Source organism: Chionomys nivalis, chromosome 1 (assembly GCF_950005125.1).
Source record: "Chionomys nivalis chromosome 1, mChiNiv1.1, whole genome shotgun sequence".
Taxonomy (NCBI): domain Eukaryota; kingdom Metazoa; phylum Chordata; class Mammalia; order Rodentia; family Cricetidae; genus Chionomys; species Chionomys nivalis.
The window spans coordinates 68,251,919-68,273,042 of NC_080086.1; the positions used below are offsets into that span (position 1 = coordinate 68,251,919).

General features: G+C 49.4%; 1 protein-coding gene across 1 annotated transcript in view; it reads left to right on the forward strand.

The window, feature by feature from the left end:
- Window positions 1-21,124, forward strand: part of Hk2 (hexokinase 2) — a 49,851-nt gene that overhangs the window by 23,508 nt on the left and 5,219 nt on the right. The window contains exons 3-12 of the mRNA XM_057777605.1: window positions 5,167-5,315; window positions 9,000-9,119; window positions 9,811-9,906; window positions 10,443-10,542; window positions 10,862-11,045; window positions 14,584-14,739; window positions 16,556-16,789; window positions 17,660-17,964; window positions 19,050-19,198; window positions 19,468-19,587. Coding sequence (XP_057633588.1) covers window positions 5,167-5,315; window positions 9,000-9,119; window positions 9,811-9,906; window positions 10,443-10,542; window positions 10,862-11,045; window positions 14,584-14,739; window positions 16,556-16,789; window positions 17,660-17,964; window positions 19,050-19,198; window positions 19,468-19,587 — 1,613 coding nt within the window. The remainder of the gene's footprint in view (window positions 1-5,166; window positions 5,316-8,999; window positions 9,120-9,810; window positions 9,907-10,442; window positions 10,543-10,861; window positions 11,046-14,583; window positions 14,740-16,555; window positions 16,790-17,659; window positions 17,965-19,049; window positions 19,199-19,467; window positions 19,588-21,124) is intronic.

Sequence of the window (21,124 nt, forward strand, 5' to 3'; positions counted from 1 at the left end):
GTTTTTAAACAACCCTGGAGTGATGAATGGCCCAAATCAATTACGGATGTCATGGTACCTAAGGTGACATTGACCTACCTGTTTCAGATGGCTAGCCAACTGCCATTTCAGTGCCTGGCCTTCCCGGTGACAGGTGAGTTCCCAGGAGAAGCTGGAACCCTTTATCTCACTGACCTTATGGATCTGATAAGAGTCAAACCGAAAGTGGACTGCTGGTTGTGTGGGCTGGGAAGTGAATCAGCGAACGAGAGGCTGGAAGGAGCAGCTTCGCCCTTCTCCCACCGGGCAGTTTGATGGAGGTGGCACCACCCTTCCCCTCTGTCACCAGTACCTGCGCTGTGGGTGGAACTATTTTCTGATTTATATTTTATGTATTATGTGTGTGGGTGTTTTTAAATGAAGAGCATTGGGCTGGAGAGATGGCTCAGAGGTTAAGCGTACTGGCTGTTCTTCCAGAGGTCCTGAGTTCAATTCCCAGCATCCACATGGTGGCTCACAGCCATCTCTAATGAGATCTGATGCCCTCTTCTGGCCTGCAGGCAAGCATGCAAGCAGAACACTGTGTACATAATGAAAAAAAAAAAACAAAAACAAAAAATGAAGAGCATCTTCCTCAGAGAGTGTCCTGAGGTGGGTACAGAGTATGTTGGTATAGTACAAGAGAGTACCCGTTTACTTTGTTCATAGACAGGTAACCCCACATCAACCAGCTTCCGCAGGTCCTGCTTTAGGGAAGGGCCTACCGCTCTTCACCATCTTGCTTGTCTTCATCCCTCCGCTCAGTATGGAAGATCTAGCCTCCAGCGGATCAGCTGGACTCTTGGTAGAGATGGCGGAATCCTTGTTTCTCCTTCTTGCTACTCTATGGCTTCCAGGAATGAGAGTCACGAAAGAGGAGGGTGTGGGCTTGAAGAACAGGCACAGGTTTTAGAGTTGGAAGCCTTGGCATCAAACCCTACTTCTCTTTCACCCTTTTGTGACCTTAACCAAATGACTCAATTTTAGAGGCATCACTTCCTGACACACAGCCCAACTCGAGGGTGCTGTTGCCTCCAGGTTTTACACTCTTGGCATTGTAAGTGAAGAATTCCCTATTTGAGGGTTTATAGCTTTCCAGTAAGCAGCCTTGTTACTCATCGTCGAAAAATCCTTTGGCTAGGCAGCTCTGGACCTGAATATTGGCTGTGATCAAAGACATCTGCCACTAACTTCTCCCAGCATATTCAATGTTTTATTACACTTGTTTGTTTGGTGTGTGTGTGTACCTGTGTGTGCTGGAATGCGCGTGCGTGTGCAAGTGCCACAGAGTGAATATGGAGGTCAGAGAAGAGCTTACAAGAATGCGTTCTCTCTTTCCGTCATGTGGGTTCCAGGAGTCAAACTCGGGCTGTCTGGCTTGGCGGCAGTCGCCTTTACCCAGTAAGCCAACTCATCAGATCTCATATTTTATTTTTTAAAAAGTGAAAGTTAAGACCCAGTGATAACAGCTTGCTTAACAGTATGAGAAGTCACCGGACCAGATCTCATAAAACCCTTGTAGTTGCCAGACAAACGTCTTTCTAAAGAAGTGTGAGCCATTAATGAACGAATCCAACGTGAGGTAGTGTTGTGCATACTGAGTTGCCTCAGAAACCAACTGCAGTTACTTGGTATTCTCTGGGGAGCCTGTTGAGCTTTTTTGCTAGTAGTTTTTTAAAAGTGTATTTTATTAGGCATTATTTTAAATTTTATTTTATTTTTTTATTTTGAGGTAGAGTCTTTGTCATCCTGTCCCAGAGTGCACTATCTAGACCAGGCAGCCCTCAAACTCACAAGAGATCTGCCTGCCTCTGCCTCCAGATTAAAGTTCTGCATCACTAGGCCCTCTTAATTTAATTTTATTCGTATGTATGTATATATGCCTGCTTGTATGCCTGTGCACCATGTAAACGCAGTGCCTGTGGATACTAGAAGAGGGTCTCTGATCCTTTGGAACAGGAGTTTTAGATGGTGGGGAGCAACCCAATGTCGGTGCTGGGAGCCATCCTCAGGTTTTCTGGAAGATCAGTGCTCTGTCGTAACCCACAAGCCATCTCTTCAACCCTGGTTATGACTTTTTAAGGAATCTTTTCCCCCGTTGGACTGAAACTCAGTTTGTACCCGTAGTGGTATTTCAACTGTATTTTAATAAATAAAGACTTCCTGAAGATCTGAGAGTAAACAGTCCCACTGGTCAACCTTACAGACCAGGTTATGGTAACACACACCTTTAATCCCTGTAGCCACAAGGACACACAATCTCATTCTGAGATTCCTGGAGGCAGGATCGCTATTTTGGACTGAGGTTGAGGGTAAGAGCCAGTGACTGGCTGCTTTGCTTTTCAGATCTTCATGTTGAACCCCAATTTCTGACCTTGAGTTTTATTAATTGTGTTTCATGTAACTGAGACTTACTCCAGTTCCCACTTCTTAAGTATTGGATTTACAGGAGTATGTCACCATGCTGGGCTAGGAAACTGCTCTTGGTGTGTTTCCTTGCATCAGAACCTTTCTCCTTCCCTGCCATAGTCCCACTGATGTGTTTGCCCTTCACACTCACAGCCCGTCACATGCTCCCATGAACGCTATTCTGGGATGCTGGAATGTCTTGGAAGGATCCCAGTAGAGGTCGGGCTTGAGCTATGACTAGTAGTATTCAGAGTGACCAAGAAGAGTTAGGAGAAGAACTTTCAGACCAAGGAAGGATAATGAAGGATGACAAGGACCCTGGCACTTTCCCGATGGCTATCTGTGTGTCCATACATTCATATATAAACTAGTCTGTATTTCATCAAAACCTCATGAGCGCTGTGGGAAGTCAGTACTATAAGCTATGGGTTCTATAGGTGAGGAACGTGCCCGGAGGGCCCCAGGCAGTGCCCAGGCCACTGCTGAGCCAGAATTCATGAATCCTGGTCACCATGCATAAAGTCTGTCACTTAATCTCTGCCCTGTGTGGAATGGTCATGAGCCATACAGAGATTGGGTCCTTCTGTTGCCCTTTGGGGTCATCGTGTGGTTTCTGGAGTCACTGCTTCACGCTCTGAACTGAGAGAGGATCCAGTCCTTGGTCACGAGTGTGTGAGGAGCATGTGCTGAAGAGAGGAGAGGAGAGGAGAGGAGAGGAGAGGAGAGGAGAGGAGAGGAGAGGAGAGGAGAGGAGAGGAGAGGAGAGGAGAGGGGTGTGTTCTGAAAGAATGGTGAGTGTCCCTCTTTAGTCCATCACAAAATACAGCTGAATCACATTCCTGATGGAGCCGAGCTGGGCTGAATCCAGCTGGGCCGGTCTTCATAACCAACCGTCCCCCATGGCCACTGATTCAGCGGATCGTGTGTATCCCCGACCTCAGAGTGCTGATGAGGCAACTCACCCTTCATTTTCTCTTTCATCCCCCTGACAACCACCACATAGTGTTTCCTAGACTCTGGCTGAGGCCCCATGGCTGGTGGTGGTTCAGTACTCGAGTGTCTAGAAAAGTCATCTGAGGCCATGAGGAGGGGTGGACAGAACGCTCCCCCCCCCAGACAAGGCTGGCATTGCTTTAGTAAGCCAAAGGAATTGGCACCTGGTGTGAGCAGTATGGCGATGCTCTCCGAAGCCCAGTAGTGAACGGAAAATTGGTACCTGTAGGAAGAATGCTGAAATCTCCAGCATTGACTCCAGTGGCTTTCCCCAGAAAGGTGTCTGTCATCTCTCACCATATGGGGTCTGGGAGACTTGTCCCAATAGGTGTGAGACTAACTTTGCCATGAGCCTGGTGCTTACTGTGTCTTTTAAGATCTTGCTGTAGTTCTGGATGATTCAAGAACATTACCTAATTCTCTCAAAACAATCGTGGGAGGTGTGATGCTCCTATTTTACAGAACAGAGGCCAAGGAACCAAATTCTGTGTGCCTGGAGTAAAAGAGGCTTTAGGCTAAAAAGTAGTCAGGCATGGCTTCTCACATGTGATGTGGGTTTCACTAGCTCTGCACCAGAAAAACTGTGTGTGTGTGTGTGTGTGTGTGTGTGTGTGTGTGAGTCCTGAGGAGTCTCAGGTGGCTGACACTTAGCCCAAGCGACTGCTTTCTGCTTTGCATTTTAGGGACTATAGACACTGTATTCAGGGAACTGCTAAGATGTGGCTATTCTGGGGGGAAGGGGATGGCCATTTGCAGGAGGGAGGCAAGGTGCGTAGGGAGCCCAGGGAACCTGGGCACAGACAAAATCGAAATCCTTTAGTTTATTTAGTCAGAACATGTCTTTGGCCCTCCCAGCCAGACAAGATCAGTGTTGACCAGCACATTAAGTGAGTCTCCCCTCCCCCACTGAGAACAAACCCTATCCCTGCAGAGAAGGTGAGGCAGGTGGCCATTGGGAGAGGCTACAGTGGGGTGAGCGCTCTCTTGTCTGGCTCTCCTGTGGCCTCCAGACCTCTTCTGCATTTTCCTGCTGCGCCCACTGCCCTGTGCCTCCCAGCAGCTGCCTGTGTCATGGAACCGCTCTGGGGTGCTTCCTCCCTATTGCTAGTGCCTGGTGGGATAAAGCCTACAGGCCAATCTGTTTTCTCAATGGAGCTTCTTCTTCCCAAACAACTCCAGTTTTAAGTCGTTGACAAACCAACCAGGCAAGCAGGAATATGAAATTGTTTCATTGTTCATGTGAATTGCAAAGTAATAAAAAAAAAATCTTATCATTAAGAAAGCCAAACATAACCCGGCGGTGGTGGCGCACTCAGGAGGCAGAGGCAGGCAGATGTCTGTGAGTTTGAGGCCAGCCTGGTCTACAGAGTGAGTTCCAGGACAGGCTCCAAAGCTACACAGAAAAACCCTGTCTTGGAAAAGGAAGGAAGGAAGGAAGGAAGGAAGGAAGGAAGGAAGGAAGGAAGGAAGGAAGGAAGGAAGGAAGGAAGGAAGGAAGGAAGGAAGCCAAGCGTGAAACTGGGTATTGCCCATAATCCTAGGGCTCTGGAGGCAAGCCTGTGTTACTCTATGAGACTGTCTCAAAGAAAGAAAGAAAGAGACAGATGTGTCTGGAAAAAGGGAACCAATTGACCGCCCTCACCCGTGCTCATGGAAGACTTGAGGGTTGAAGTCTTGACTGGTCTCCCGGAGGCCGTTTGCTCTTGTCTTTCACCATATTGACAGTGGCCCCTCCTTTGTCTACAGAACATGGAGAGTTCCTGGCTCTGGACCTTGGAGGAACCAACTTCCGTGTTCTTCGAGTAAGGGTGACAGACAATGGCCTCCAGAGGGTGGAGATGGAGAACCAGATCTATGCCATCCCTGAGGACATCATGAGGGGCAGTGGAACCCAGGTACAGTCTTCTTATTGGGACAGCAGAACCAAAATGCCCCCAATCCCAAGTATCCAGCTGCCAAAGGATGCAGGATAGCCTCAGAGCCACGCTCAGAGACAAAGGGTCTGAAAATATTTCCTCGCTTCCTCAGCTCTCCATGAGCATGCCTTCCCCAGGAGTGGTCTGGTTGGGGGAAGAAGCCCATAGCCAGTTGAGGGTCCCACCTCTCCCAGCCAAGTGCCCTCTGGGCACGGAACATGGCAGAGAGAGTCAAGGCTCTCCTCCTGGAAAACCTTACAGCTGGGACAGTATCTAGGATGTCCTAGGGACTGTCTTGTGGTGGGAGAAGGTGCAGGGTGTCCCATGGGTATTGGTAGCTCAGCTGCTGTGGCTGTGTGGTGTCTGCACAGTGGCAGGGTGTTTGCTTAAAAGATCAGGTCCTGTATTGGGACAGCCTTGGTGTGATTCTGGGCAAATGATAACACCTCACGGTGCCCCAGTCTGTAGAGCGAGATGATGGGGTAATAGTTAGGTCATGCAGCTGCTCTGAGGGCAGGGGTGTGGCTAGTGCCACAAGTGGCGGGCACACTGGTGTTTGCTGTTTCTCCACGGGAGTTTTTCTCTTTTTCACATCCTTCCTGGCCTGTCTCCGGCCAGCGGTGGCATTGTTCCCCTTCACGAAGAATGTGATCACCTTTTCATGTTGCTTGTCTCTCATTATGGGCCCTGCTCCCAGATGACAAATATTTGAGAACCAAGTAAGACAAAGCCAAAAACTGTACCAGAAGTTTATCTGTGGTTGTGAGAAAGACTTTCAATGTCCTAACAATGAGCTGGATGATTCTCCCATCTCCATAGATGGCTACTTACTCTTTAACCACACGAAGTGCCCAGGTACCCCATGGTCCTGGCAGATTCCTCCCAGGAGCCTGGCTAGGGCTTGGGACGCGAGGTGACAGTCGCACTGTGTCTGTCAACCTAGAAAGAATCTGTTTCAGGATCCAAGAAGTTAAAATTGACTTTGAACTCTCTCAGACAGGCAGAGCTAGGTACTCAGCTGTAATCCTAGCTTTGAGAAGCTGAGCCTGGAGGATTGAGAATTCAAAGCCAGTCTGGGCTATATATAGAGTGACATTATTTCCAAATGAAAATAATTAAAATATGACATCTAATAAAAAAATCTCAAACTACTGAGTTAGAAGGCATGAAAAAAATCATTTCTATTCTTTTTTTCTTTTTAGCTGTATTTATTTATTGTGTGTGTCAAGTAAAGATCACAGGACAATTTGTGGGAATCAAATAACTGTGAATGTACTTGTCCAGGGTGTCGCCTGTCACTGACTTCCCGTTCAGACCAATCTTGATAACCTCTTCCTCCTCAGCCTTCTGCCACACCCCGCTGGGGTTTATGAGGTGTAGCTCTTGGGAAGAGGAGTGAGCTGTCAATAAGAAGCAGGAAAAGCTTGGAGCGCAGGCTGGCATGCTTGTGCCCTTTGAGCCTTTTTATGGCAGCAAAGTGTTGACTTTCCCAGCATCCTATCCTGATCCTCAGAGAGCAGGAAGAGAGAGTTAGTCTTCCAGTTCAAGGGAGCAATCTTGATTTTTCTATGACTTCTCTTTGGATAAAGAGTCTCACCCTAAAGGCTGGGGCTGGAGCTGTGCAGAGCACACACACAGCATGCACGAGGTCTTAGTTCTGTCTTCAGCACAGGGAAAAAGTGTACAAACGAGCATCGGAATAGGGTTCTATGAATGTGTTTAATATGCCCCATATTTGTTTCAGCATGGGCAGAGTTTACTGCTCTCTCTCTCTCTCTCTCTCTCTCTCTCTCTCTCTCTCTCTCAGCCCTATCTATATATTAAACTTTCAGCTAGCTCAAGGGAAGATGGCCTGTCTTTGCCGATGACCCTCTTGGTGACAGCTTTGTCTGTGCGCTTGCCTTGGATTGGAGGTTCAAAGTTCAGCATCAGCTGTGGTTACCCTTGCGCAGGATGAGACAGATGGACAGGATCCACGTGGGAGTTCAGTGCGGGCTGGCTCCTAGATTAGGCTGGCTTCCTTCCTGACTCCACACCTGCCCATCACGCCAGACATCAGGGAGCCAGTGGCCTTTTAACCCCCATCCCTTACGGTGGAAATGTGGAAATCTGCTTCAGTATTCCACAGTGAACTTGTGGCTTGGTCTCCAGAGGGGTGTGTGAAGGCTGGAGGATATCACAGGGTAGTCCCGCTTTTCTCCATCATGTGGGTCCCAGGGACTGAACTCAGGCCACATGCTGGGTGCCAAGTGCCTTAACTCTCTGAGCCATCTCACCAGCCCCTTTGCTTCCTTCTAGCAAGGAACATGCATGTCCTCATTCTCCCGACTTTGCTTCCTTGGCTTTTAGATTTTTGCTACCTGGCCTCTTGGCCCTTGGAGTCTGTTCAGCCTCTTTGGCTTCTGCTTCCTTTTTACCCCACATGGCCCCTGGCCTCGGTCTCTCAACATCTGGAGAGCTACCAGCTTCTCTTTGCTAAGTGGGTGAGGAGGGCCTGCTTGGTGGTGAGCTCTAGCCTGCTGGAGGCCTGACTTGTCAGGAGCCTCTGCGGGGCTCAGTGATGTGTGGGCCCAGCTCAGTGCTCTCACTGCCCTGGCTTTCATTTTGAAACCAGAAAACAGACATAGGGGCTCTGGGAAATGACTTAGTGGTTAAGAGCCATTGCTGCTTTATCAGGGGACAAGGGTGTGGACCCCAGAATCCACTGCAGGCCCCCGACAACCCCTGTAACTCTAGTTCTAAGGGATCACTCTCTTCTGGCCTCCTGGGCAGACAAACATACATCTATACACAGATAGAAAATAAATTAGAATAAGATAACAACAAAACCAAAAATAACTTCTCTGAATTGAACCCCAGGAATTAGTTTTCTCTTACAGAGGAAAAATATGAAGGTTGCTTTTTTTGTTGAGTTGGTTCATCAAGAGCCAACAGAAAGTATTCTGTCCCTCCTCCATCAAGAGTCAGGGGTGCCAAAGCACTTCTTGGCAGTGAGATTGGCATTCTATTCTGGGAAGATAAGTCGGACTTCCATGATGGCCAGAGGGGGATGCTCTGTCTTCGGGGAATATGTGGACTTTCTGATTGCTACTTCCCCTGACTTATGGGCTCTTCTGACTGAGAGTCACATAAAAGCCTTCAGTGGAAGACTCCATCTGATGAGCACTAATTAGCATTATACCTCTGTGCACACGGAGACTTAGTCATATCCTGTAACCAGAGAGCAGAGGATGGCTTAAGTTCTAGTAGTTTGTCTTTGTATAAGTTACGTGTTACTGTAACAAGGTACATTAGATAGTCAGGGTTTATTTTGCCCTGGTGTTAGAGGATACAGCCTGTCTTGGTCAGGAAGATGTAGGCAGGAGCCTGGTCACATTGTGTCCATAGTCAGGAGCAGAGAGATGGATATGGGGGCTCAGCTCAATTACTCCTTTTTATTAATCCAGGACCCCAGCCTGTTGCAAGGGTGCCACCATGTTTGGGGTAGATCTTCCCACCTGTACGAACCTAATTCAGAAACACCCTCACAGGCATCCTTAGAGGTTTGTCTTCTAGGTCACGCCAGATTCCGTCAAGCTGGCAATCAGTGTAAAACCGCCACACCAAGTCTCTTTCCCTCTGCGTTATCCTGCATCCCTGCTCACTTCCTGTTTGTGTCCTCAGCTGTTTGACCACATTGCCGAGTGCCTGGCCAACTTCATGGACAAGCTACAAATCAAAGCGAAGAAGCTTCCCCTGGGTTTCACCTTCTCGTTCCCCTGCCACCAGACGAAACTAGATGAGGTATGGCAGGCTGAGATGCTTGCGGTGGCATCGGGCTTGGGGTTGTGAGGGCGGGGGAGAACTCCCGAGCCCTCTGCAGCTGTGGTGGCAGTGGCGCAGAGGCGTTTTGCATATGAGCTCTCAGTATTGAGACTTTGGTCCTTCTGGGAACCTGTGAGTATGTGTTATGTGTCGGTGCAGAGGACAGTGATGCCATACGAAAGATGGGGTGTTCTGTTACCCTCCTCTACACCCCAGGACACACTTTGTGATATCCGTATCCTGTCCAGATTAGTAGTAATGAGAATTTAAGATCTCTTCGGATCTAAAGGGCCACGAGAAAGACCTGTGGATGAAACAAAGATACCTGGGAGGCTGGGCATGTGCTCACCTGATAGAAGGCTTGCTTCGCACACACAGTGCCTTGGGTGCCATCTTCAGAACGGCATAAACTGGCCACAGCAGTGCATGCTATAATCCCAGCCCTCAGGAGGGTCAGAAATGTGAGGGCTGTGTGTGTCCTGTTTGACACCTTCCACTGCTTAGAGACGGGGAATCACGACAAACTCGTGTATGCACGCTCCTCTCCCGGGCTAGTCAGGAGACAGTGTACAGATTTAGCCATGGCTTTAGCCCTGAGGTGCAGAGGGCTCTGCTGAGCGCTTTTGTCACTGTTTCAGTTGTGGGAAATCATTCTTTGGTCTTCTTCTAGAGTTTCTTGGTCTCGTGGACCAAGGGGTTCAAGTCGAGCGGCGTGGAAGGCAGGGATGTGGTGAATCTGATCCGGCAGGCTATCCGGCGCAGAGGGGTGAGTAGCCAGTAGGAGCTCTCCGGCTGCCAGCTCTGTCAGCTCCACTCTGAATCTTTCCCTGTCTGCCCTTGAACTCAGCACGAGATGGTTTTGTAGGACTCAAGGATAAGTGTTGAGCATTCCTGCCATGTTACCCAGGGACTTTTGTATGTGATCAGATGCCTTTGGGGTTTTGAGATTTGCTTATGAACAGTAACTCTGGCCTTGGTACAAGAAACACCCTTTAATCCTTAACCTGAGGACTCATTGTCAAGTAGGGATGTTGGCATGATTGACAAGAGGGAGGAATGGAGCAGAGAGGTGACAGGCTAGTTCTGCTGGCTGTGTAGGAGGGACGAGGCAAGACGGCCCCAATCTTTGCTGCTGTCTGGGAAGCTGTCCTTACTGAAGACAGTTGGGGAGATCTCTACCTCTAACCATCTTTGGCTATGGTTTGAGTTAGTATCACACCTGCACGGTGTTACACATGTTGCTTTCTCCATCTTCCCGCCTCTCTCCCCTCGTGATGATGAAGGTCCTTTGATCCTCTGCAGGACTTTGACATTGACATTGTGGCCGTAGTGAATGACACGGTTGGGACCATGATGACCTGTGGCTATGATGATCAGAACTGTGAGATCGGTCTCATTGTGGGTGAGTGAGCCCCTGGTGTGAAGGCTGGTGCCAATCAGTGGGTGGTGATGGGCACCGAGAGTGAGGAAAGAATTTTTAGCCCCGGCGTTTTCTCCTACTTTGTAAAGACAATGGTGCAGCTACTTTGGGCCAAGCCAGGACCTGTGCAGTTAAGCAGTGTAGTGTACTAGCTGACTGGCCTGCCTGTGCACTGCATTGTCCCGGGATGCTGCCATGAGGAATCTCAGCCCTTAGGCAGAGAAACAGCAGTGAGGAGGGAAGTGGGTGGGAGCCGATTGTGTATGTAGGCAGTGGACGAACAGTTTCTTCCCTTGACCAGGTACTGGCAGTAACGCCTGCTACATGGAGGAGATGCGTCACATTGACATGGTAGAGGGTGACGAGGGACGGATGTGCATCAACATGGAGTGGGGGGCCTTCGGGGACGATGGAACGCTCAATGACATCCGCACCGAGTTTGACCGAGAAATCGACATGGGCTCACTGAACCCTGGGAAGCAGCTGTAAGTGGGGCCTTCCTGTGGATGGGTACAGGTAGGGTGTGGGGCCGAGGTGGGGACCGCCACGTGGGAGGGTTGTTTCCGTGCTTTTGCGTTGTCCCCAAAGGGTTGTGCTGGCACACACCAGTTATGGGAATGCTCAAGATCATAAGTCACCAAATAAAAACACACTGCTTGCCCTTCAGGATGGTCACTTTTTGTCTTGGGTTCTTTCGGAGACCGAATCTTGATGAGCAAGAGTCCTACCTCAGCCTGCCATGTGCTGGGATCAGAGGTGTGCTGAGCAGAAAAGTCATTTTGGAAGGTCACATTCCAAGTACTTGCCTTTTCCTATAGACAGTGAGCCCCGTTAGAAAAGGCACAGCGACTATGAGACTCCTTTAAAGGCACCGTTTGTGGCCTTCAGCCCATCACTGCTGGGGGACAAGATTGTAGCACCTGCTTTATTTGATGAGGAGAACTGAACCCAGGCAAATACTCCCAACCGAGCTTCATTCCTGACCTCGATTTGGTTTTGTTTGAGACATGGTCTTTCACCGTTTAGTCCTTGGCTGTCTATGTGGACCCAAACTGGCTACAAATTCACAAACCCACCCACTTGCCTCTGCTTCTTAAGAGATTTAAGGGTGTGTGCTGCCTGGTGTTGGTTCTTTTTCTTTTTTAATTGTTGCTTGCTCAAAGTGCCAGATCTTTCAGACTTCATTTGTACTAGGCATCTGGTTCAGCTGTGTCCTGGGGAAATCGGAGGCTCAGCATTTAGATTCTGAGTCCTTTATGCTCCAGTTTGAGCTTTGTTACTTTTGATTTTTTTTAAAAGAGTTTCATAAGATGTATTCATTTTGTTTTATATGTGAGTGTTTTGCCTGCGTGTGCGTATTGTACCACATTCATACTTGGTGACTGGAGGAGATCAGAAGAGGGCATTGGATCCCCTGGAACTGGAGTTACTACCATGTGGGTGCTGGGAATCGAATCTGGATCCTCTGCAGAGCAAGCAGCCGGTCGGTGCTCTTAACTGCTGAGCCATCTCTTCAGCCCTGCTTTTGACTCTTACACAACCTTATTTTGCTGTTGAATTTGCTAAACTTCTGTTGAAGATCTTGAAACAGGGTTGGCTGCTGCAAGGGCTAAAAGGCGGTTGCAAAACTGTTTTGAGCAATGTACCATCTCTGTGGTCTTCTTGGTGCTGTGTTTTAGAAAAACTGTTAGTTCTGGCCTCTATCTGGAAAGGAAGCCCAGAAAGCCCAGCTCTATGAACCGGGGCAGAGGTGGCTCGCCTTTAAGTCACACACAGGCTTCTCTCCATGTTGAAATGGCAGTCTGTGCACTTGGACTCTTAGGAATTTCTGGATGTGTCTGTTGTGGGTGCTGAGAGGTTTATCAGCTGCAAAGCCACTAACTTGGTGCCTGCTTACATTCTTGGGGCACACCCTCGTCACTGTGAGGAGCTGTGTCTTCAGAAGTGCCCACAGAAAAAGTGACCTATAGTATGGCTTATCCATAGATGACTGACAGAGGCTGGGAGGGCATCTTCCAGATTGTCAGCTGGGGTGGCCCTAAGTCATGCTGGACAACGTCATGTTGTGAAGAGCATTGATGGAGGGGTGGTACCCTTTCAGCTGACAGTGTGATGTAGACATTTGAACTTTATAGTGTTGAATTGAGGTCAGGATGCTACTCAGGCTGGGGCCCTTGTTGGAACTTTGGGTTTTTCATTTTAGAGACGAGTGTCTCTCATGCAGCCCAAGCTGGCTTTGAACTCACTATCTGGCATGATTATTTTTATTTTTAAGATTGATTTTTATTTCATGTGCATGAGTGATTTTTTTTTTTTGCATATATTAACCGCACTGTGTGTCCACGTGCCTGTGCTGAGGAAGCCAGAAGAGAGAGGGCTGGAGCCCCTGAAGCTAGAATTACATGCAGTCATGGGTGCTGGGAATCTAGCTTAGATTTTCACCAAGAGCAGTACCCACTGTTAACCATAGAATTGTTTCTCTATCCCTGATTTTCTTCTTTTTGAGACAGGGTGTCACTGTGCAGCCCAGGCTAGCCTGAAACTTTGATGCTTTTGCCTCAGTCTCCCAAACGCGTCGCTGTTTGGTGTCTGAAGCCAAGCTGCCAGATCTCCTTTTGCTTTATCCTGCTTTAGCAAGTCACATCTTGCTGCTTGAGAACCTGGCTTTCAACTCCTGCTAAGTATCACTCTGTGTCACGCCCCTGCTGGGGTATGGCCCCTCCTAGTTAGTACACATTGTGCTTCCTTTCTGAGACATCAGTGGGCTTTCTTTACCAAAAAGATAATCCTCAAGGCTTGGTTTCTTCTGTCATGTGATCCTAGGAGCCTAGGCTAAAAACAATCACTAAAGAAAACAGTGACACCTAGTGGTGGGAAGTCAAATTACAGGACTCGATTCCGGAGCTGATTATCACCCATTTTCTTGAGAGTCCACAAACTTCGGAAGGCAGTGTCTGTAGATGAGCTGGAAGATCTGCACCTAGATCTAATTAGAGCTACTTCGGTTTTCTGTTGGGGCTCTATATAAGGCTAGTTTAAAAAAAATATTGTTACTATTATTTTTTTTTTCTTGAGACAGCATCTCACCAGGCTGGGCTGAAACTTGCTGCATACCCTACAGTGACCTCAAACCGTAGCATTCCTGTCTCAGCCCCTCGGTGTGAACAGTGCGAACTACCATGACTGGCTTTAAGGTTTTGTTCTAAAAAGAGCATTTGCCTGCTTGGTGTAGGTAAACTGCACCTGTAATCCTAGTACTTGGGAGGTTGCCTGGGTTCGAGGCCGGCCTGGAGACCCTGTCTCAGAAAGGCAAAGCAGTAACAGCAGAAACTGTACCACTGACAAAAGCATTTTGTTGTTGTTGTTTGTTTTGTTGTGGGGTAGACTAATAGTAAATACTTTTGTTGTTGCTCTGTTTTGGATTTTTGAGATGGGGTCTCCTGTAGCCTAGTGTGGCCTTGAACTTCTGACCCTCCTACCTCTATTTCCCAAGTGCTGCCATTATTGGTATGACCACCATGCCTAGCTCTGAGTTGGACTTTAAATAATCACTCTCTGGGAAACTTAAGTTATACCAGATTTTGTTCCAGAATATTCCATAATCCCTATGTTTCTTTGGGATGCTTAATGAACCCACTCATTTTTATGGATGATTGGCTGGTCCTGTATCTTATGTCTCCTTACAGAACCGCTGTGTTCTGTAAGTCTAAGTGAATCCTCAATCGCTGAATTCTAAAGCATGCTGGAGTCTCATGTCTGCCGGCCTCGGGAGGAGGCATGGCGTCCATCCGTTACTGGACCGTCACTGGTCTGTCTCTGGAGGAGGCATGGCGTCCGTCCGTTACTGGAACGTCACTGGTCTGTCTCTGGAGGAGGCATGGCGTCCGTCCGTTACTGGACCATCACTGGTCTTGTCTCTGGAGGAGGCATGGCATCTGTCCATTACTGGACCATCACTGGTCTGTCTCTGGTGGAGGCATGGCATCCGTCCGTTAATGGAACGTCACTGGTCTGTCTCTGCAGGTTTGAGAAGATGATCAGCGGGATGTACATGGGGGAACTGGTCAGACTCATCCTGGTCAAGATGGCTAAGGAAGAGCTGTTGTTCCAGGGGAAGCTCAGCCCGGAACTCCTTACCACTGGCTCCTTCGAGACCAAAGATGTATCAGATATTGAAGAGTAAGCTGCTGGGCCCTCTGCCTCTCTGCTCACCCAGTCTCTGTGATTTGGGTGGGAACTGGGGTGGAGGGGAAATGAGGGGGTTGGCTTTGAGCTATATGTGTGTCTGTATGTAAATGTGTGTGCCATAGGTCAGACTTTGTATGTTTTACAGCCTGCCTATCTTACTTTTTTGCGGGGGGGGGGTTTCGAGACAGGGATTCTCTGTAGCTTTGGAGCCTGTCCTGGAACTCCCTTTATAGACCAGGCTGGCCTCGAACTCACAGAGATCCGCCTGCCTCTGCCTCCCGAGTGCTGGGATTAAAGGCGTGCGCCACCAACGCCCGGCCTAGCCTGCCTATCTTTAAGATAAATTTTTCTCACTGGCCTAGATTTACCAAGTAGGCTAGGCTGATTGGCCAGGGAGCCCCCAAGGTCTCCCCCATCTCCCCCTCCTCGGTGCTGCGATCAGACATACATCATATCACCTGACTTTTACATGAGTTGTGGGGATTGAACTCGGGTCCTCATACTTACAAAGCAAGCACTTTACCCTCTGAGTGTCCCCTCAGCCGGGCCTTTAAGGTCTGAAGTAGGATCACAGGGGTCCATACAGGTGTCTTCGGGTGGCCCTATGACTGAGTTTGCTCATCTCTGCTCCTGCTAATTTGAGAATGACACTACCAAGGTGACTCAGGATGCTAGGAATAGTTGGTGGGACTTGGGGGATGCTGCTCTGGCCGTGATGTTGGAGGAAAGATTCTGTGCTGACCTCAGTTTTACAATAGGAAAAAAAGCGGTCTTTCGATGCTACTCTGTTTTCTGCTGCGATGATACATGCTGACCAAAGGCCACTTGGAGAGGAAAGGGTTGGTTTGGCTTATACTTCCGGGTCACAGTCATCACTGAGGGAAGTCAGTTGGAACTTGAAATAGAAACACTGCTGGCTCAACTGGCTTCCTTTTTCAGCCCAGCACCATCTGCCTAAGAACGGACCACCCACAGTGGGCTGAGCCCTCCAGCAATTGACAATCAAGACAGTCCCCTAAAGACATGCCCACAGGCCAACTGATCCAGGCAGTTCCTCCATTGAGGCTAACCAGAACCAGATTCCCATAGATACACGTACCCACTCATAGCTTGGCAGAGATGGGAGTAAGGACATCCTGGTTTTTCTTTCTCATTGATAACAACACCACAAGATTTAACTCTACTCTTCTATGCTTGAGATTTCTATGTGACTGAAGGGACATGATGGAGAGAGAAAGTTTTTGTGCCAAAGCAGGGCAGCGAAATAGTTCAGTGGACTTTGCTAATAAGGACCCTTAGAGTAATTCTGCCTGCTCTTTGTTAAGCCCAGAGCAGGACAAAGGCCTGTGTTATAGAGGCATGCGCCCACTCGAGTCTCCTTGACCCTAGCTGCAGGTATAGTCTGACTATTGCTGTTCTAGAGAGCGACAGGTGGGCCGCACACTGAACTCATGCACTCAGAGGTGGCTGGCAGCTGGCCCGCCATTCATCTGCTTCGAGGGGAGCAGAGCAGGAACCCGCACACTCGCTCACTCGCGTGTGCAGCAGCAAAAACAGGGTCTTGTCTTTATAAGGCACACCTAGAGGAGCTACTAGTTTTCCCTGTGTGTATGTAGGGGGAGCGGGGCTCTGGGAGAGGAGCCTCGGAATTGCCGTGTTGGACTCTACTCCCTACTGCTGAAGGAGTCTACCCTCCCTCGAAGGGGGAGTTTGCTGGAGCTGGGGACTCCCCGGCCAGCCCACAGCCCCTCTCACTGGTCATAGCGAGTTAGACACCCTTTCTCACACCCTATTATCTGTTTCCCAGTGATAAGGATGGACTACAGAAGGCCTACCAGATCCTGGTGCGTCTGGGACTGAGTCCGTTGCAGGAGGACTGCGTGGCCACACAACGAATCTGCCAGATTGTGTCCACGCGCTCGGCCAGCCTGTGCGCAGCCACCCTGGCTGCGGTACTGTGGCGCATCAAAGAGAACAAGGGCGAGGAGCGACTTCGCTCCACCATCGGTGTCGATGGCTCTGTCTACAAGAAACACCCCCAGTGAGTGAGCAGTCTGGGCGTGGGAGCAATGGAGCCCGCTGGAGACTCCAGGAGCCAGTGCTGTGTTCCCCAGTCAGTGGTCACTGTCTGTCTGGATGGGGTTGACTTCTGAAGGCAGCTGGTGATTTGCCCTCTGTCCAGAGTCCTTGGCTTGGCTTGTCTCCTCCTCCACTCTCTGGTTTTTGCCGTTTTGAGATAGGCTGTTGTGTAGCTCTAGACTGGCCTCAATATGTGGCCATGGACGAGCTTAAATTTCTGATCCTCTTTTCTCTACCTCCCAAGTTCTCAGATTACAGCTTGTGCCACCTTTATGTAGTGTCGGGTTGAGTGCTCTGTGCATTGTAGGCAAGCACGTTGCCGGCTAGACATCATCCCCAGCTGCTTCCACCTTTTGGTTCTGTTTTATCAAGACAAGGTTTCTCTGTAGCTTTGGAGCCTGTCCTGGAACTCACTCTATAGACCAGGCTGGCCTTGAACTCACAGAGATCCTCCTGAGTCCAACTGTTCCTGTTGGGTATTCCCTGGGCATTGGATGAAATGAGATGAACCAGGAGCAGGCAGCATAGGAAACACTTGATTCAAGTAGATTGCCCTAGCAGAGGATGGCTCCATCTGCTAAGCAGAGGAGCTGTGACGTGTTCCATGAGAAAGATCATGTCTCATGTGACTGCATACAGGGGCAATAGCTTTAGAAGAACCAGCTAGGGCAGTCACGATTGCATACCAGCTCTTATACAGTAAGATGGAAGAATGGAGAGAGGAGACATGGACACGGGGCCACTGGCTCGGGGCAGAGACGGAAGCTACTCTGCAACCATTTGTACCACTGTAACCATGGACACCTGTCTCTTACTCTGTGTGTTGCTGCAGTTTTGCCAAGCGTCTTCACAAGGCAGTGAGGAGGCTGGTGCCCGACTGTGACGTTCGCTTCCTCCGGTCTGAGGATGGCAGCGGCAAAGGGGCGGCTATGGTGACAGCGGTGGCCTACCGGCTGGCTGACCAACACCGTGCCCGCCAGAAGACACTGGAGGCTCTGAAGCTGAGCCGCGAGCAGCTGCTGGAGATCAAAAGGAGGATGAAGGTGGAAATGGAGCAAGGTCTGAGCAAGGACACACATGCAGTAGCCCCTGTGAAGATGCTGCCCACTTACGTGTGCGCCACCCCGGATGGTACAGGTACACAGCACGGGTGCCCTCAGCTCGCCTGGTGGGGTTTGTTCTGCTGCCGACATTCATCAGGGACCTTTTTAAAAAGATTTATGTAAAGTTTCATGCCTGTCAGTATGCATAAGCTGGTTGAGTCCACGGGAGGGTGTCCAGTCCTCTGGAGGTGGGGTTGCAGACAGCTGTGATGTGGGTGCTAGGGAATGAACTCGTGACCTGCAAGAAAAATATCTGCTCTGAAATTATCTCTTGGGCCCCATTTGTTTTGCTTTTTGGCGTGGGTCTCGTGTAGCTTGATGTGACCTGAATACTTGTTCTAGGATTATTGGTGTAGCCAACACTTGAACCAATTTTGTTCAAGTGTTGGCAGAAAACTGCAGCTGAGAGAAGTTAAGAACCTTGCTCAGGGTCATACAATCAGAAAGCGTCAGCAACATTCAGACCTAGGGATCTGGGGTCAAGAGTCAGCTCAAACACTGTGTTAGTTGGGGTCTATTTGTATTTCCTACCTGGCCCCACAAAAACTTTCTGATCCATGGTGGTCTTCCATAGTTGGCATAGGCTCCAGAGGAAGAAACTAAGATTTGGTTGCTGGTCACCTCCTAGCGATGTGGCCTTATTCCATTCAATCATATCTCCAAGATCATCTATATGGGGGAACGAAATGGGTTGGGTTGCCTTGGGGTCAAATAGCCCAAGATTGACTTTAAACTCACAGTGTAGCTGAGGCTGGCCTTGAATGCCTGATCCTCCTGCCTCCACATCCCCAATGCTGGGATTGCAGGCTTGCCACACTGCCTGACTTCAGTTTCCTTTGAAAGAGTCCCTCAGCTGTTCCTTCTCTCTTCCAGAATCGTACCCTCTGTAGCATTTGTCTTGGCTCAGATGTTATATCTGACAATTTTAAGCATACTGTACTGACATACCTGATGTTCTAAAGAGCTGACTTCTGGGATCAGGTAGGACCATTAGGATCTGGTCCTGAGGCTCTTCCTTCCTTAACTGCTAGGTGGCGCTCACACTCCGTCTTTCCTAACAAAGGACAGGTGTATAAACTGTCAACCACAACTCATTACCATTCTGGGTTGATTTTCCAGAGAAAGGAGACTTTCTGGCCTTGGATCTTGGAGGAACAAATTTCCGGGTCCTGCTGGTGCGCGTGCGGAACGGGAAGCGGAAGGGTGTGGAGATGCATAACAAGATCTACTCCATCCCTCAGGATGTCATGCATGGCACTGGGGAAGAGGTGAGGCTTGGCACAGGAGAGAAAAGGAGCTGACATGCGGGGGAGGAGGGGAGGTCATGAGCTTCTGGGAGGATCTAGTGGCCTTCCCAACTTCAAAGACACCCCCCTCCCCACGCCTTCCCCCCTGGCTTGGGGAGGGCTCAAGGGTTCAGGGCCCTGGCAGAGTGGCTCCTCAGGTGATGCCTGAGCTTGCATTTTTCCTGGGTCGAATGTTTGGGGGCATCCCCCTCTGGCCTGGGTCTTTCCCTCACTGCCTGTTCTTCCTGCAGCTCTTTGACCACATCGTCCAGTGCATCGCGGACTTCCTTGAGTACATGGGCATGAAAGGCGTGTCTCTGCCTCTGGGCTTCACCTTCTCCTTCCCGTGCCAGCAGAACAGCCTGGACCAGGTAGCGCTGCCTTCTGGGAGGGCTCTCCTGTGGGCTTCAGTTTACAGAGGGGAGAGTTGTTCTTCGAAGAGGGAAAGAGGGTATGAGTGACCTTGGTTGGGAACCTTAGTGGGAACTCGTATTTTACAATTTAATTTATTTGTGTGTGTTGGGGTGCCACATGTATGTTCAAGCAGGGGTATCCACATTGTTTTTGAGACAAGGTCTCTCATTAGCCTGGAGCTTACTAAATTTGCAAGGCTGTCTAGACACCAAACCCTAGAGATTCTGCGATCCCCACCTTCCCAGGTTTTTACGTGGGTACTGGATATCAAACTCAGGTCCTCGTGCACCCAGGTAGACACTACCTTTTCATGCCAACACATGTGCAATCTTTGTGCATTTATCGGGGAACCTGACACTGTTGACTGCTCCTGTCATGACTGTAACATCTTAGATACTTGCTGAATTTTCCTGTCTGTTTCTGTGAGGCCTGTGTATTAAGTCTAGAGCTGTAAAAATAAAGAGTACACAAAGCAGGAGCCAGCTGTGGCCATTGGCTCTGATGACATCACCCTTTGGATGAGGTTTCAGTAGACGTTAAGGAGACATGGAGACCCAGAGGTCTCTGGCCACATTTATTCACCACATTTATTTGGCAAGTCTCCCTGGCTGTTGAAGCCCAGCGTTGTCTTATTGTAATGACCATCTGAAATGAGGTTATAAACACTTTTGCCAGAGGCACAAAACTCACCAGTAGATGAGAGATGGGTAGGGGAGACAAACACGTCTTTGTCTGTGTGGGGGTGAAGCTAGGCCTTCACGGGGCTGTTTGGTTCTGAATCTCTTGGGATCTGATCACAGGATGACACATCCAGGTTTAGAGAATACACAATTGATGGGCGCATCCATGAGTGAGGCTTGGAGACACCGTGTGTGTGGGTGGCCGTGGTTCCAGCCTTATGGGAAAGGGATTTGAGGCTGCTGGTTTGTGCTGGCGGCTACAGTATCAAGAGCAATAGGGAACAAACCTTTCTCCCACGTGCAAAGCCAATGGGTATCTGTTCAGGTGGCCCGCACACAATGAAGGGCACATTAAAGGGGTTCTAAGGGGCTGGGAGATGGCTCAGATGGTACAGTGCTTGCCTTGTAAGAATGAGGATCTGAGTTCATATCTCCAGCACCCATATAAAAGCTGGGTACAATAATGTGCCTGTCACCCCAGCCATGGGGAAGCAGAGCCAGGCAGATCCGGGCACTTTTGACCAGCCGATCTAACTGAATTAGTGAGTTCCTGGTTTAATGACAGGTCCCTGAAAACAATAAAGTGGACAGCAAAGGGGGAAGATGTCAGGTATTGACCCCCGGCCTCCACACGCCTGCCACCTGCACAGCTTTGTGCACACAAACATGAACAGAAGCACTCATCCCTCCCCGCCCCCGGCCCCGTTCTTTGTCTGAGTCTGTACAGACTCTGGGGAGCCTGGTGGCTTCTCTCCCTATGCTGTTCCCCAGCTCACTGTTCACTATGTCTGGAAACTAAGACATACACACAAGC